At 32.8% G+C, this 16526-nt stretch overlaps 1 protein-coding gene across 1 annotated transcript; it reads right to left on the reverse strand.

Annotated features, from left to right (window-relative positions):
* Window positions 1–9324: 9324 nt before the first annotated feature.
* Window positions 9325–13664, reverse strand: LOC148618094 (uncharacterized). Its single transcript, XM_088581690.1, has 4 exons — window positions 13276–13664; window positions 13016–13187; window positions 12737–12831; window positions 9325–11441 (listed from the first exon to the last, which is right to left on the reverse strand). The coding sequence occupies exons 1-4, from the start codon at window positions 13343–13345 to the stop codon at window positions 11257–11259; spliced, it is 522 nt and encodes a 173-aa protein (XP_088437816.1). The 5' UTR covers window positions 13346–13664; the 3' UTR covers window positions 9325–11256.
* Window positions 13665–16526: the final 2862 nt, after the last annotated feature.

Here is a 16526-nt window from a genome sequence, read left to right on the forward strand (position 1 = left end):
TTTTCTCCATTTGTGTCCATTTCCCAATTTATGCGCAAAGTTCAAAATGTATAATGTATTCCTCCCATTCGCCTTCCCCACTGTAATGTTCAGGTTGAGCTTTAAAACAGTTATCTACTTGAAATCCACCAAAAGGTATCTCGGATTGTTGTTTCTCATTATTAGATGTGTCGGTCGTATTATCCTGTATATGCTTATTTTTACTCACGTACTCAACGGTATCATAATCTTCTGGAGTTTGACTTTCTTGATCAAAGTTATTTGTGACTATAATATCCTTTCGACCGGATTTGTCCATGCTGCTGTCCTTTCCTAGAGTTACTTCCATTTAGACCTTAACCACATGTGTTGTACGTCTCGTAGTGCTGCAGTGCTTTCCACCACACCGGTATCTTTAACCATTATATTTTAAGACGTGAAGTTCGTATCCTGGATAACACATTATACTGTGTCATCCTACTTCTGACACCAGTTTGTAACATGTATGGCGAGTGGTCCGTTGGATAAGATGGCTCTCGGTTTTAAATAATAATTGCCTTTCTGTGTATACTGTAGGCATATGGATGTAAAACAAACCAATTAAAAATAAACGATTAATTTATTACAATAAATGCGTGTTGTATTCAGCAGGATATATAACAGAATGATGTTGACTCCTAGTGATAGCAGTTTCTGTGTCTTTAGTCAAATGTACGCCTTGTATGTTATGTTGCGGCCTCATCCTAGTCCAAATGTAATACTAATGGTATTCACCAACTAAAGTTAATAGTTCCTAGTTCCTTTTCCACATCAAACGATCCTTAAAAATGTTAACCAACGTTCTAAAGTCCTTTCGTATTTCTTATCCACCATAAATAAAGCTTGTATTTCACTCATTTCAAAGTCAGGTTCCCATTAAATTCCTCCGGTGGTACTCCTATATTGGCGGAAAATATCGTATGTTATTGTAAACGTCAAACGACACTATCAGTGTGGTGGGCGATTGTATTAATGATGGTTTCTTGCGGCATTAAGTCCTTCCCATGGCTGTTTCCTTATATTTCAAATGATGTTCACAGCACTGCAGCCAAATGCAATCTGCCATATTCGACTAACTTGCTCCGTATTTATACCATCGAAATTATTCATACGCTGGCTCATGATTATGATTACACGTTAGCAAACAAAGAAACCATGGCTTATGATATGTCCCTAATGTTATTTCATAGTTGTGTAAAGATCCCTGTGGTTCTCTTCCATTAACTCGTTCTTTTTCTATAAAACTCAAATTAATCGGCTTGCATTTCCATTGACGCTGTTGCCATGTGAAGTGGTGAAATACGTCACTACAAATAGTCCATGGTCCCAAATATCTATAGATTTGAAATATCGGAATAAATATCGAAACTGCTATCAATCTAGGAGTCAACATTTACATTAAACAATATCAAGATGAACATATAACTTAAACCTAGCTTGAGAACTTATGAAATGCCATCCCCAAAACCCGGAAGTGAAAGTAAACGTAAATGACGTTATTCATAAATATAGAAGATGGTGTCATGCTGCTTGGTTAAAAATATGCCATAATAATCAATATTTGAGCTTTGAATAATAAATCAAACTTGTCAATACTCTTCAAAGGTATTTTTTTTTCACATGCATGATGACTCTTCTTAACACGGAACCCAAAAATACAGTTACATCACAAATAATGTTTTTTGGACATGTGCTTGAAGTTGAAGCATGCTGAATGAACTTGATTCATCCCAAAATTTAAGATTATAATCGTCACGTTTACAGTAACAAGGATACCTCGTGCATATTACAATATTGATCAGGTTCAGACACCTAGATGTGGAACACGAGAAAACAAATAACATAATATACATGTCACGGGAAGGTCCATTTAGCTTTCCGTATTTTTGGTTTTTTTTAGCTTTCCGTATTTTTGTCACGGGAAGGTCCATTTAGATATTTTTGGTTTTATTTAATTAAAACTATTGATTTTTATAAAATACGATGTACATTTTATCCGAGTCATTTCATTCATTAATTATTCATTACATCATCAGTTCATATTAACTGACGGACCAAATTTAAAAGTCAAACGCACCTTAATTTGAATGCACTCTTGCATGAAAAATATAATCTGTTTACTAATTGCCTGTCACACCTGTAGTCATTACATTGTATGGGCATACGTGGAACATAGTGGACTGTTTTGCAACAGTTCCCTGTATTTTCAGGTTAGTCAATTATAAATATAAAAAATGTTCGGAATTATGTAATAGTTCAATACGAGAAATGTTAAGCTCGCTAATGTAATTTTATATTACAAAGTTGATTAATTGCATTTTCAGAATAAAAAAATATACAGGACGACATTTTTTCTTAATGCCACAAAATACCCGGCGACATACACATATACTGATAGAAAGAAACATGTAAAAGATAAAAATTAAACATGAAAAAAAACAGGGGATAGAGATGACTATTAAGTAAGTAATCTGTGTAGACCTTTCAGAAAAAGAGAAAGGTTTTTCAACAGAGTGGCAGCATACCTTACATTCTTTTCAGCATTACTCTTTCTCAAAATATATACTTCTGAGTTAACTATATGCGTTTGAACATTTAAAAAGATAGTGGAATTTATTCCCTAAAATACATGGACATTTTGTACTAGGTCTATGTTCTTTATCAATTATGTCCCAACGACCATGGCCAGTTTCTATTAGAAGTTTCTTATTACTTACTCAACTTTTTAAGATGAGTTTTATAATGAAAATCCAAACCTAAATACAAACAAAAACATGATTGAAAATGGAATATACTTGTCATCTAGAAGAATTTTCAATTTGACTTCTCAAATTTTGTACAAATTTATCTTTAAGAATCTGTTTAACATTTACCTTGATCCAATTAACTTTAACAGGTGTGTGGTTCCCTTTACTCCTTTACTCTTTAGTTACTTTATGTTCTCTGTTGTGTATGTCTGTTTTCCATATCTGGTCTTTGTTCCTGGATTACATTCTTTTGATTACCCTGTAACCTTGGTTCCCTTGATTACTCTTTTAAATATTGTCATTCTTTTCTATGTCCAAAACTTTGCGACCATAAATTCATACGAGGTTACTAAAGAATCGGAGATCTTTAATTGAAGATCATAGGTAAACGAAGGTTTTTAATTTTGTAATACAAGGCACAAAAAGTTGTTTGAAACTGCCCAACTACTTATTTTCTTAGCTGCGTCGAAACTAACAGTATAATGAAATATAATTCCCAAATAGAAATAATCGTCAGTATAGTCTAACGCAAATAGCACCACGTTTAAGCTTTACTTTAGGTCTGTGTTTACGCTTAGAAAAAAAACGACGACTTTTGTTTTTTCAGTGTTTACCTCAAGCTTCCAAATTTTACAATAGCACCTGAATTCATTTAGCATGCTTTGTATTCCTTCTAGGGAGGGTCCCAGGGAGAAACAAAGTATCGTCTGCATAAAGTAGTAAAATTATTTTCATAAAAAGATCATCAAATAATAAATCATCAACCAACGCTAATGAACAAACTCAAGAATTCACCAAAAATAGTTCAAGATCATTTAGAAAAATGGCAAAAAAGATAGGAGACAGGTTTTCTCCTTGATGAACGCCTATATTACAGTAAATGAGTCTAAATATTTACCGTTTAGGAACACACGACTTTATATTCTGGTACATATTATTGATAATGTTAAAACCCAAAAACATTACGGATGAATATACACTCAGTTCACGCATCAGGAACTATATCAGAATCAAAGATGATGATATCAAATATCTTGTTATAAACCGGCAACATTAGACGATTATTTTTAAATGTACTCGTTCTTCATAGAATCTATTCCAACTGCTTTATTTTCCGGTAACTTGCCTACGTTTTCTTCGATTTCTGAAGCGGATATTGGAATGTTTGCGATACGATGCAATGGCAGTCTACATCAACATTTTCAACTATAGTCTCATCACTTGCTGAAATTCAATTCTCTAAAATACTGATATAATCCATCTGGAGGCACCTCTACGTTTGAATTACGCGAGTTATTGGAACAGTTACGTAAAGTGCTCCAAAACTTCTTTGGATTTCGCGATGCGCCTCTTATTTCGTTTGCTACACGATTTTGGAATTCCTTGCAAGAGATATCTAGTCGAGATTTATATTCTCTTATAGCATAGCACATACGTTCACGGTTAACTGCGTCTTCTTTTTTTCATTTTTGGAACTGAACTTTGAATCCAAGCTAAACATGCAGTTTGTAGTTTTATAATTGATGCAACGATGTGTTGCCATCATTGCATTTGTTAAATCGTTAAAAATGTGTTATGTTGGCATTTCCACGAAGATTTTGTTTTACGTACACATTTTGTATTTTTTACTAAATCCTGTTGGACACGTTTTTATTGATGCATGTATTTTTGTTTGAATAAATAAGGTGTGCTGATCAGTTGCTTTTGGATTTTGAACTAGCTTACAGAAAAAAAGCAGTTACTCTTTCGAGGTAGACACAACTTGTTGTCTTTTGTCCTATTCGTTAAAATGTTTGTATTCTTGTTTTGATCTCGAGAACTAAATCTGAATTCAATAGATTGTCATAGTTGTTTTATTGTTGCATTTTTCCACCACTGTTTTAGGTTAGGGGAGGGTTAAACGCTCACAAATATCTTTAACCCCGCCACGTACTTTATGTGCCTGTCCCAAGCCAGGTTGTGTTTTTATTAATTGTTTTTCGTTTTACGTTGATGAATCTACCGTTTAAACCACTATTAGCTGTGGTAGCAACGTGGGGAGAAAATTGCTACATTTGTTTTTGTATATGAAGCTGTGCAGAATGAAGCCGTCGCGCAACACACCCTAAAATGTAGTTTTCTAAGATGACTCCTGCTGGATATCTGTAACCACATTGTTTGGCAACAATCGGTTGTGTAGGTTAAAACAAGACTGAATAGTGGGGTCAGAAGTCTAGACGGTGTAAAAATTGTAACTATATCGTTCGTAGGAAATATCAAGGATGTTTACGGCAGATAAAACACAAGTAAGAAATCAATGGCAACAACGACAGAAAAGTTTGAACAATAATGGCGGTGAAGAAAAAAACATGGACAAAAATATTGGCTTTTTGACCCAGTCGGGTTAAATTGTAGGCTTATACTGAAAAATATCCGAGAATATTCATTGGCGACAAATTGATACGGTAATGGGAGGTATAAAGGTACATGGAAATAATTTATACATCCCATTACCGAATCAATTTGTCGCAATTAAAGAATATTCTCGGATTATTTTTCAGTATATGCCTACATTTGAACCTGACTGGGTAAAAAAACCAAGATTTTTACGACTCAATTGTTTGAGCGTCTAAGTCTTCCTGGGACATCATATATAGAGAAAATAAACACATATAGGTGTAACCATGTAGCTCCATGTCTCAGCTTTATAATGGTACCATGAAGATTGTAGTAACACTTAGTGTTTTTGAGTAAAATGAAAAGAATTGTAACCTACCCCACTGAAAAATTGCTTAAATTGACATACTTAATTTCAAAACTTCTAGAGTATTAACGCTTCAATAAAAATAGCTTATTCGGGTATTTTCTGTTAAGTATTATCACAATAAATAGGTTCTTTTGATGACTAGTGGCGATTTACGTAGTCTGAATTTATCAAATAATGCAAAAAATGGGATTTTCGATTTTAACGCACAAAGTCGTGTAAATTCGACTTTACTCTACTCTACAGATTTCTAACAGTTGATAAATAATTGAATTTCTACATAAATAACCACGATGAACTAATTTTAAAGAAATAGTTTTCAAAAAAATATTAAAAATATTACGCCCACCCCTAGTAAACTTGTCTCAGTATCACTCAAAATTCTTAATCACAGCATCCTGACATTGTAAAACTCTAAGGCATTAATAAATAAGATAATGATGTACCCAAAATATATGATCAATCCAGGCGCTTATTACTATAAAATCGTAAAAAGGAGAATTTTCAGAATTTAAGAATTTTTCTATATCACGTATTATTGTTTTTTTAGAATACCGTAGTTTAAACAAACTTTTGTGAGATGCAGTGCATTAATATAGTGTCTTAGCTCAGGCGCAGCTGCCGTTAGGCAAAAAAGCTTTTGCCTGCTCTTAATTTTGCCTTTTTTTTTGAGATAAAATATATCCAGGAGAGGCATAAATGATGCTCTAAAACGCTATCTCCGCGGAGTAAGGTGAAAAGATGCCACCGCTACCCACGGAAAAAAATACCTCAACATGAATCAAAATTTAAATTTTTAGCATGTAAACAGTATAAAATAGACATGTTGGGTACTATTGTTTTAATTATCGACGTATCCAACAGATCTGCTCATTTCAGTTTCAATGTGGCAGTAATGCAGATCTGCTCATTTCAATTTCAATGTGGTAGTAATGAGTTTTTCATAAAAAAAAAAAAAGGAATTTTTGGACTTTCATATTTTCTTCCATTCCACCGGTAATTGCCTTTTTTCAGAATACCGTAATTCAAAAAGCTTTTGCATATTTATGTAGTATAGTAGCTTTCTACTGAACCCAACTAATAAATATGATATTTGAACTTTACCAAGTCCAATTAGTGGGGTAATTGTCACCCCTACCCATAAATAAAACCTCAAATGAACCAAAATGTTACTTTTTAGCATATAATCGATGTTAGAAAAGACATGTTTGGTAGTAGGGTTTTGGTTTTAATTTCGATGTAATCAACATATCTCCTCATTTCAAGCGCGTATTTATCAATACTAAGTTTTCATAAAAAGTGGAAATTTTGGTATTTCATATTTTCTTTCATTTTACTTATAATGGACATTTTTTCAACTATCATACTTCAAAAACATATTTATGTAGCATCTTAGCTTTCTCATGCGCTAAGGCGATGCATAATTAAATGTATTCCATTGAGGTGAAAGAATGGTACCCTCTACCCACTAAAATTTCCTTGAAATCCAACAATTTGTATGTGGAGATTATCATGTTTGTTTAAAACCATGTGGGTATGTGTATGTCAGTCATTCATCGTAGTTGCTTCTTTTAACCTTTATATGTATCAAATTAATAATAGCAAGCAAAATCATGTTAAAACTGTAATATCTGAAACAAAAATATACAATTTACGTGCTAAAATGTGTGGTAATCTGTACTCTGAAAATTTTCCTTTTTTAATATTTTGTCTTCTTCGGGATAATTTAAGCATATTTGCTAGTCAATATGATCCACACACGAAGATGTCCATAATTAATGCCGTTGTAAAGCTGAAACTTTGGGCAACATGATGATAAGTATATATGTGTCACTTTTCTCCGTTTTGTAGACAGAAGTTCGAAGATTAAAAAAGTCATACAAAATGAATTTATGCCCCAACAAAGTATAAAAAGTAGCCAAAAAATACAAAAATACTTCAGTTTATTATTTTTTTTTTTGCGACAAAATGATTCGTAAATGGGCGGTATAAGGGTAGCTGAAAATCATAGGTTGATGAGTGGTGCGGAGGATGCACGGGTGGGGGTATCTCAGCCCACGTATGATTGTACACTGTGCGTTCAAATCTTAAACTGGAATTGCATTTAAATAGCAAATATCAAAGCTATATAGGAATAGAGAGGCTCTATATGAGGTCACACCTCTAGCAAAACAACATTCAAACTGTAGGAGAGAGTAATCAAGGGAACCAAGATTCTAGTCGAAATTAAAGGAATGTCATCTATGGACTAAGACCAGACGTGGAAAACAGACACACGCAACAAAGAAGATTAAATAACCAAAATAATACATACAAAGTAACAAAAGTAAATGAACAACTCGGACTCCAACAAAAACTTGGAGCATTGCCCAGGTGCACCGGTGCGGTAAGCGTCCTCTGCTTTTCTAGAAAATCAAACCGAGTTGCTAATAAAAAATCAAGTCCAGTAGACGAAAAATGGAAGGAAAACTATGACATATTGAAAAAAATAGGTTTTTATGGATACACCGTAACGATCCATGAGTTCATGATGACGATATCGTTGTGAGCGAAGGACGTCTTTGATATAATGTACATATGTTGGTTTCCGATGCCAAATTAGTCTTACAAATTATGAATATTTTATGTTACTATCATTCGCATCTTGTAAACTAAAAAGACTTATTCAGTCTTATTATCGTCTTTCATAGTTCTTTTTCCATTGGTACTATCGTGTTTGATACTATTCTGATTTTGTATATATTGTAATATTGATTTGGTAACGATAAATTAGTAATATTGATTTAGTAACGATAAACTAGTAATATTGATTCGGTAACGATAAACTAGTACACATTTCGAGGGATCCTTGTTAATTTTATTTGTCTTCAATCATTAAATTTGAAACAAAAAATCTTACTCGAATCATTTATTTCGATATTACTCCTTATTATTTAAACTATAAAAGCTTTTATTGATCGCAACAAAGACCGTCATCATCAGCCTCTGACGGCTCACATCCAGTACATTTCACCTGCCAGTTCTCCTTGACAGGACACACTACTGGAATGTTGCATCCTAAATCTAAATTGAACAAAATAATTACAAAACATAGCGAATTACATAGCCAAAATATATTTTCATATGAATCGTTTTCTTTCTTTTCTTTTCTTTCTTTTCTTCTTTTTTTGTTGTTGTCGTTGTTGTTTTACAAAATGTGCAACATGTGTAGCTGACCTTGGTTAACGGAAAATGAATTAAACTGAATTAGAAAATTAAATATGTTGCACTTACCTGGTTTTATTACTGTGGAAAGAACAGTGTACATTGAATATGAAATAGTTATCAATATTTCCACATAAATATTTAAAGATTAATATTTGCCATGTAGTTTCTAATGAATGTATTATTATAACTTAAGCGTTGTTTTGAACATTATCATGATACTTGTGAAAGTAGGATTCTTTTATCATATCCTATTTATCAAAAACATTTAAAACATCGAGGCTTCATTAATTGTATTGCAATTTTCATTCAGAATTGTCAACTTTTCTTTCATCTGTGGCAACATCCCTTCGGCTCCTGCGTATGGAGTGTCACAACTCATACGTTATGCCAGAGCTCGCCGAAACTACGCAGACTTTTTGTATTGCGCTAGAACTCTAACAATTAGGCTTCTGGAACAGGGTTATGTTGCTACAAGATTGAAGTCATCACTACAGAGGTTTTATGGTCGTCATCATGAATTCGTGGATCGTTATGGCGTATCCATCAACACCATGAAAACTGATTTATTCAACGGGTCATAGTTTTCCTTTCCTCGTTTGTCTACCCCGGACTTGACTTTTTATGAGCAACTCGGCGGGTGTTTCTAGAAAAGCAAAGGACGCTTACCCTACCGGTGCACCTGGTCCATGCTCGAGTCCGAGTTGCTCATTTACTTTTGTTACTTTGTATGTATGATTTTAGTTACTTTATGTTCTTTGTTGTGTATGTCTGTTTTCCATGTCTAGTCTTTGTCCCTGGATTACATTCTTTTGATTACCGCTATAACCTTGGTCCCCTTGATTACTATTGCACAAGATAAAACCCGTTGGTGATGAACTTGGCTTCCTAATTAGATTATGGATTGAGATTTTTCCTATATACTAGTATTTGATTCTATTTCTATTGCGACATTATTTTTCTTCTGGCACAAAAATCACCAAATATGCAAGAAAAGATAACTATTAAGAACTTCAAAGTAAACGAACAAGTTCTTTTTTTATGAAATCACATTTTTTAAAATGGAATAGAAGAATGTAAGGAGCGAAGCGGAAACAAAAATAAAAATATATAATAAAAGTCATGAAAATTGAATTTATGTCTAAATAATATTAATAACATATAACGTATTATTGCATCATATCATTAGAATCAATAATTAATTATCTTACTTATTTCACAGCCTGTAAAGAGAATACATAAAGTAAGATCATATTTAGTAAAATTAGAAAATAGGTTATAGTCCCTCAATATAGCAATTTCATACACCAGCTTGATGCTTCTTATTATCCTGCTTTGAGCGCATAAAATAACAGGTTGAAAACTGGTATCGTAAGAAATCAAACTTCTCATAAAAATGTATATAACATGTCTATTATCAAGAACTTAAAAGATTGTCTTTAGTAAACAAGACGCTATACATTTAAGTATCAGTCTCTGTTAGCACCAGAAAATGAGTGATACATGGTATGGGAAAAACACACTACTTTATGAGTTTAATTTGACTATTTGCGCCATCAGAATCAAGGAAAAAAGACAAGATTGTCCATGTCAGTTTGAAATGCACTGAAAACGAACATTTCAAGGACAGACAACTGTGTCAAAACCTCATTTTTCTAACATTCTATTGAAAGAGTTTTGAGAAAGTTCTGTGTAGCAGAGATCAATAATAGACTTTTCAAATAGAGGAAGCATCTTTGAGTGAAATCATATTGTCCGATTGGTAGGGTTTTTTCATACATTTTTTCTGATTTTTTTCCAACTTTGCCTGATTTGTACAAAGACTACCACTACTCTACAATGAGTAAAGATGAACTTACCAACCCCTTTATCTACAATTATTTTGAAAAGAAATATTTCATGGAATTTGTGAATCCAATTATACATTTTACAACTCAATACAGGTGACACTTCATTAAAGAATAATCATTACAATGATATAATAATGAAAAAATTATAGTTAAGGTAGATGGTAACTGTGCAATATATACAGCCTCGGAGTGATAATGAAGTCATCATCTTACGAGTCACGCATGGACGAAAAATGAACTAACTAGGGGTGATTGACTACCCTAGTGGGTCTCGTAAGGACATGATCTAAAAGGAACTAACTTATTGTACTTTACTCAAGGTCTGTCTAAATCAATAATATTGACCGGAATCTAGTCTAAATTTCGGTGTTGACCATTGATTTTTAGGGAAGGGGCTTGAAAGAAATTCATTATAAATCTTTTGACTAGCTCACAGAAATATGAAAATATATATTTTGTCTTAAAGATGGGAGAAAAACCTATTGGTCCCTTCAAATCACTCTGATCTGATCAGAATGTGTTTATGTAGATGGATATAAATAATTGAAATTAAACATTGACAAAAAGTACAGAAACATCACAGAAGTAATATAAACTTGAGACATCAAGATCTAAGTATACAAACAAAAACGGTAAAACAGGAAACAAAATAGGATCTACATACACAATATAGACAACAGAATAAAATATACAATTACACATATGATAAGAAAAACACAAAAAAAAATACAGTACTTGCAATATGAACTGCCAAAAAAAAGATAAAGGAGAAATATATCAGTTTTTCCTGAATAATTGATATCTTACCTTTAAGAACAGCAAAAATATTAAACTTTCCATTACAAATATCACATAAAGAAGGACTGCCCTCAATAAATCCTACAAAACATAAAGCGGAACATTAGAAAGAAACAGATGTAGCATTATAAGTCCTACAAATGTTAATAAATAATCAAAATAAAGAAAATAAGACTAGAAAGGAAAAAGAGTCTCTAATCCTTGTGTTTCATACGTTTATCTTAATTATAAACAGGTCAATATCGTTGTAGATTCAGGGTAAGAAAAGCACTGAATTTAAAAGATCGAATTCAGGGAAATGAATTCTACCAACTATCAAGAGGGATCATGTAAAATTCAAGAATCGAAATAAACTATCAAATATCTTTATACAATTTATGGTGACTATATCTACGGAGATCCTTAAGGAGAAGACCATTTGATTTTGAGGGGATTTGAACTTTAAAAAAAAACTTTTTTGTCTCAGAGCCTGTACGAAAATGATTTTTTTCACCTTGAAGAAAAATGTTTTGATCCTTTTAAATCCCAACACTTTGCACTATGTAATGAAAAGTAAGAAGTAATTTGATGAATGCGTGTGAAAATATGTAAACAATAAATAAAACCGTTTATATGGTGAGAACAAATATTTCGATCTGAAGAAATCTTTCAACTTCGGCAATATCAAAGTGCCTTCCCCTGATTATTTGTGAGACCGTTGACTGTTGCTAAAAATTTTTTATTCTAATTGAAGTCAAGGAAATTTTAATGACAAGTTAGCAGCAACAAGGTTCACAAGAAGAGAATTAGAACGTGGACAAACTAATGCCGAAAAAAGAAGACCTTATCACAAAGTATAAGACAACTAAAACAAAATTAGTGATAGTAACCATTTGAGAAGTTACAGGAAAACGTGGATATATATTGGGTTTTTTTATTGTTTGTTTTTGTTTTATTTTTGTTTTATTTTTTAATGTTGTTGTTGTTTGGTTTATTTTGTATTTTATTTTTGTTTGTTTAGCAAAATTACAGTTTTGATTTTATGGGAACTAAAGATAAAAGCAATCTATAGCATGATTAAAGTTGAAAAGTACAAACTATGGCTTTTCTCGACATAGAAATATTTAAAGCGACCAACTGAATTTAGCACGGAAAGCACAACTGAAAAATATAAATGATACGTTCTTACACCATCTCACAAAATTGCGCATAGCATCGCACATCCAAGTGGTAAAGAAAAAGTGACAGACTTGAGAATGGAAGGTCCGTAAACAGATATAGGAAAAAGCTACGTTTTGAGTCATTGACAAGCGTGAAAATAGCAGTCAAAACAGAAGTCAGTGCTTTTCCATTTTTTACGAATAAATTTTATGCTATTTTTCATTCGTTTAACTTACTATAGGTGTTGTCATACAACACAACTAAGTCCCGCTTTGGGTCGTACATGGTGTCTTTCACGCATTTATAGACAAGATGTGAACCATTAAATCCACTGAAACAACAAATAAGAAACGACTCTTCTTATTAAGTCTGCTAGTTGGATAACGTGGAAAATTAAATAAAAACTTAACTGTTGTTTTCATGAAGACTTTTCAATCAAATTTACAAGTGTTGATCATGAAACGTCTACGTTATACGATTTTATTAAAAAAAAAAAAAAAGAAAAGAAAACTCACCGAAAGGCAAAAAAAGGTCCGGATCTGGCCCAACAAATTCTGTTTGTGACAATACCATCGTCCGGAAAATCCCCAGGGTTATCGCCTGGGAATGTGATGTTGGCACTTCCGCCAACGATCTCTTCGTAGGAACGACCGCGTCGACTGCAAGGCATCGCACAGCGAAATTCATCTAAAACACACATACTTTGATTAAGATTCGCAATTTCGTTTGGCAACTTTAATTTTCATTTTTTTTATTCTATCAGTAGATTTAATACCTCTGACTGGGTCGTGTTGAGAATAACACACTGAAATAGACATAAAGACGACAATTCCCAAAATATTCATTGCAACGTCTTTACAGTATGTCTGTGGAATACTATTCGATATAACAAGAGGTTAGCGTGTGCTGTACCTTTGTTCAGTGAACATAAAAAATCCGCCATGTCATGTTAAACAAATTGATAACATCTTGTAAGTATATTGATTACCAGGGTCGAACTTCCTGATTTAATGAGGAAAACTGGAGTTGTTGCGAAGACTTTTTTTAAATTTTATCTTATCATTATTATTAATTTTTTTGTGCAAAAATTAGAAATAGCGACTATCACAATACTGAAACAGTTAATCAAGATCCTAGCTAGAATCAAAAGAATGCAATTCAGGGAAAAGACCACAACTAAGAACATAAAATAACCCCCCACCCCCCCACCCCCAAAAAAAAAAACAAAACAAAAAACAAAAAACAAAACACAAAAAACAAAAAACAAAAACAAAAAACAAAAAAAAAATACTTACAAAGCAAATGTAAATGAGTAAGGATCGAGTTTTTCTTAGGCAACAATAGTATATATTTTCAAAATTGTAACCTTTAAAAATAATTACATAGCAATAGCTGTAAACTATATTTGCATATATAAAACATATTTTCAGGTTACAACTCCGTTTTACTACTAAAAAAGGGTCACTAAGTTATATATAAAAGAGCAACCTAGATAGCTCTTCCAATAAGAAATACGCAATATGTATAACCCGAGGAGGCCGTTCGTATTGGGCATGACTTGTCACGTGTTGACTGGTCTTAGGACATTCGATTTGTTAAGATACTTCATACCTATTTTGATAAGTCACTATCCAGAATAGTAATTTGTATTCCGTTGTTCACACTGAAGGTTTATTACTAGTTATTTAAACTGATTATACAGATTAACAACGAAACAGGACATACACAAAGTCTAACATAGGATTATGGAAATATCACTTCGCTGGTATTTCTGATTTGTACTCATTTTTATCAATTAACCAAGCAAGCCAACTGTATATAATAACTAGAGGCTCTAAAGAGCCTGCATGGCTCACCTGGCGTGATAAGCAGCATTCTATTTTTTTGGGGGTTTTTTTTTTGGTAAAAGTAGCCATGTTTTTCCTTGGATAAACTCCCTAACGTTTATACCTTAGGACCAATTATATTTTTTATTTGAATTCTGCCCAATAGTGTCGGAGGTGAAACTTTTTTAAAGAATGATATTGACATTAGCAAAACGACAAAAGGAAATAAGTCCAACATGGCTGAAGAATTTGCACAGATTTTACCACAGACAGATCTCATGATGCTGAACCCCGTCACAATTGTGCTAAACCTAGCGGCATTTGAGACATATGTGAATTATTTCTGTCTGCTCCCTTTGTTCTTTTTTCGTAAGGACGGCTTTGTTTTTCGACTCATAAAATAACAAACATCATTTTCTATGCAGAATACCGCAAGGAACATTAAAAGCACGTTTAGTTCAAATTTGTTTAGTAGTTTTAGAGGAGAAGCGTTTATAAAAACTTTGATGGCAATTAATGATACATCAATATATCATATATATCGTCTTGAGACGAATCACTCACTCTTATGCATTGTAGTTGAAATAAACGTGTTAATAGAATGGAAGTAGACTGGCAACTTTTGGGGAAAAACATATTTGCGTTTTTTTGTTTTGTTTTTCAATGGACAATACAGACCATTTAGATTAAGGTCGTCACAAAAACACTTCTTAGGTCGACACTATGACCTAATTGATCGATATACGGTGTCCGTTTCCAATATGATCGACCTGACTAAGAATGTTTTCCTCTTCCATCGGATTTAACCTTTAATGAGCTCAACGGTAGGCGTCTTGCAAGAAACAGAATCTTTTCGCCCTTTCGGGCCACTTGAGTGCTAGATATTTTACTTAGTTTGTAATACTTATTTTGTTTCATGAAACATTTTTGTCGTTCTTTTTGTGTTGTTTAATTTATTTATCTTTGATGTTTTTTGGTGCCCCTTAAGCTTGATGACGGTTTTTTGTTCAGGATTTCCCCCGTCTGTCCCTTAGAAATTGATACTTATATCAGCATCTGCAATTTGTATCATATATAGTTTTAACATGTTTTCCTGAATATATTTACTACAACACCGCTTACCGACTATGTAAAGTATTTGTAACAGCTGCCTCGGTAATTTGAATTATTAAAAACATAACTTGACAATTATGTTATACTACTTAAATGTCTAACCTACTGTTGCACAGAATGTATTTCTCTTGAAAACATTCTCTTTATGGTCTCAGTTGGTCATTACAAAAGGTTACTGTATACATATAACACGTGGCAAACCGACATGAAATGAAGACTTGAATAAAACAAAATGAATTTGTTTATTTTTTTAGAACTCCCAAGCCTTTTGTCTCTGACGGTGTGAATCTATCAACAACAGAGTCCGTCGTCTTTGGCCTCTGACGTTTTACACCCAGAAAACCTGCCAACTCTCTTTGACGGGGCATACAACTAGAATGTTACATCCAAGTTCTAAATAAGTGATATTTTGGGATTGTACAAAAATATAACTTGATCCACTTACATGAGATAAAGGACACAACAAACAAATATAGCGTTAAGTTCAATTTCAAATGATCACCTACACGTATGCTATTACAATAACCCAAGAACCGGATATATAATTACAAAGGACTCATGTTGTTACTACTAAAACTTTTTTACGGGTGGAATTATCATGTAATTATCATATAAATAAATATATGAGTATTACCTTATATATTGATTTAACAATCTACAGTTTCCTTCGATTCTCAAAAACAATATAATCACAAAATCTGTATGACTTTATAATTAAAAAAAAGAAGAAAGAGTAATCAAGGGAACCAAGGTTATAGCGGTAATGAAAAAAATGTAATCCAGGGACAAAGGCCAGACATACACAACAAAGAACATAGAGTAACTAAAATCGTACATACAAAGTAACAAAAGCAAATGAGCAACTCGGACTCCACTAAAAACTGGGAGCATGGACCAGGTGCACCGGTAGGGTAAGCGTCCTCTGCTTTTTTAGAAACACCCGTCGAGTTGCTCATAAAATGTATAGAAAAGTTGCATGGTCCGTTTGACTTTTTCAATTTTATTTTAGATCAGATAAAATTATGAAAATATTTCTCAGAGTTCGTATATGCACACTAAGTGCTGGTTGAAAATTAAATTATTTTTG

Source organism: Perna viridis, chromosome 5 (genome assembly GCF_037379345.1).
Source record: "Perna viridis isolate PV_CMFRI_1.1 ecotype Kerala chromosome 5, ASM3737934v1, whole genome shotgun sequence".
NCBI classification, from domain to species: domain Eukaryota; kingdom Metazoa; phylum Mollusca; class Bivalvia; order Mytilida; family Mytilidae; genus Perna; species Perna viridis.

Coding starts and splice junctions, on each gene's coding strand:
- LOC148618094 (XM_088581690.1), bottom strand. CDS start 13,345: ATGAATATTTTGGGAATTGTCGTCTTTATGTCTATTTCAGTGTGTTAT. Junction 13,188..13,275: donor TCAACACGACCCAGTCAGAG/GTATTAAATCTA, acceptor TGTGTGTTTTAG/ATGAATTTCGCTGTGCGATG. Junction 12,832..13,015: donor GGACCTTTTTTTGCCTTTCG/GTGAGTTTTCTT, acceptor TTGTTGTTTCAG/TGGATTTAATGGTTCACATC.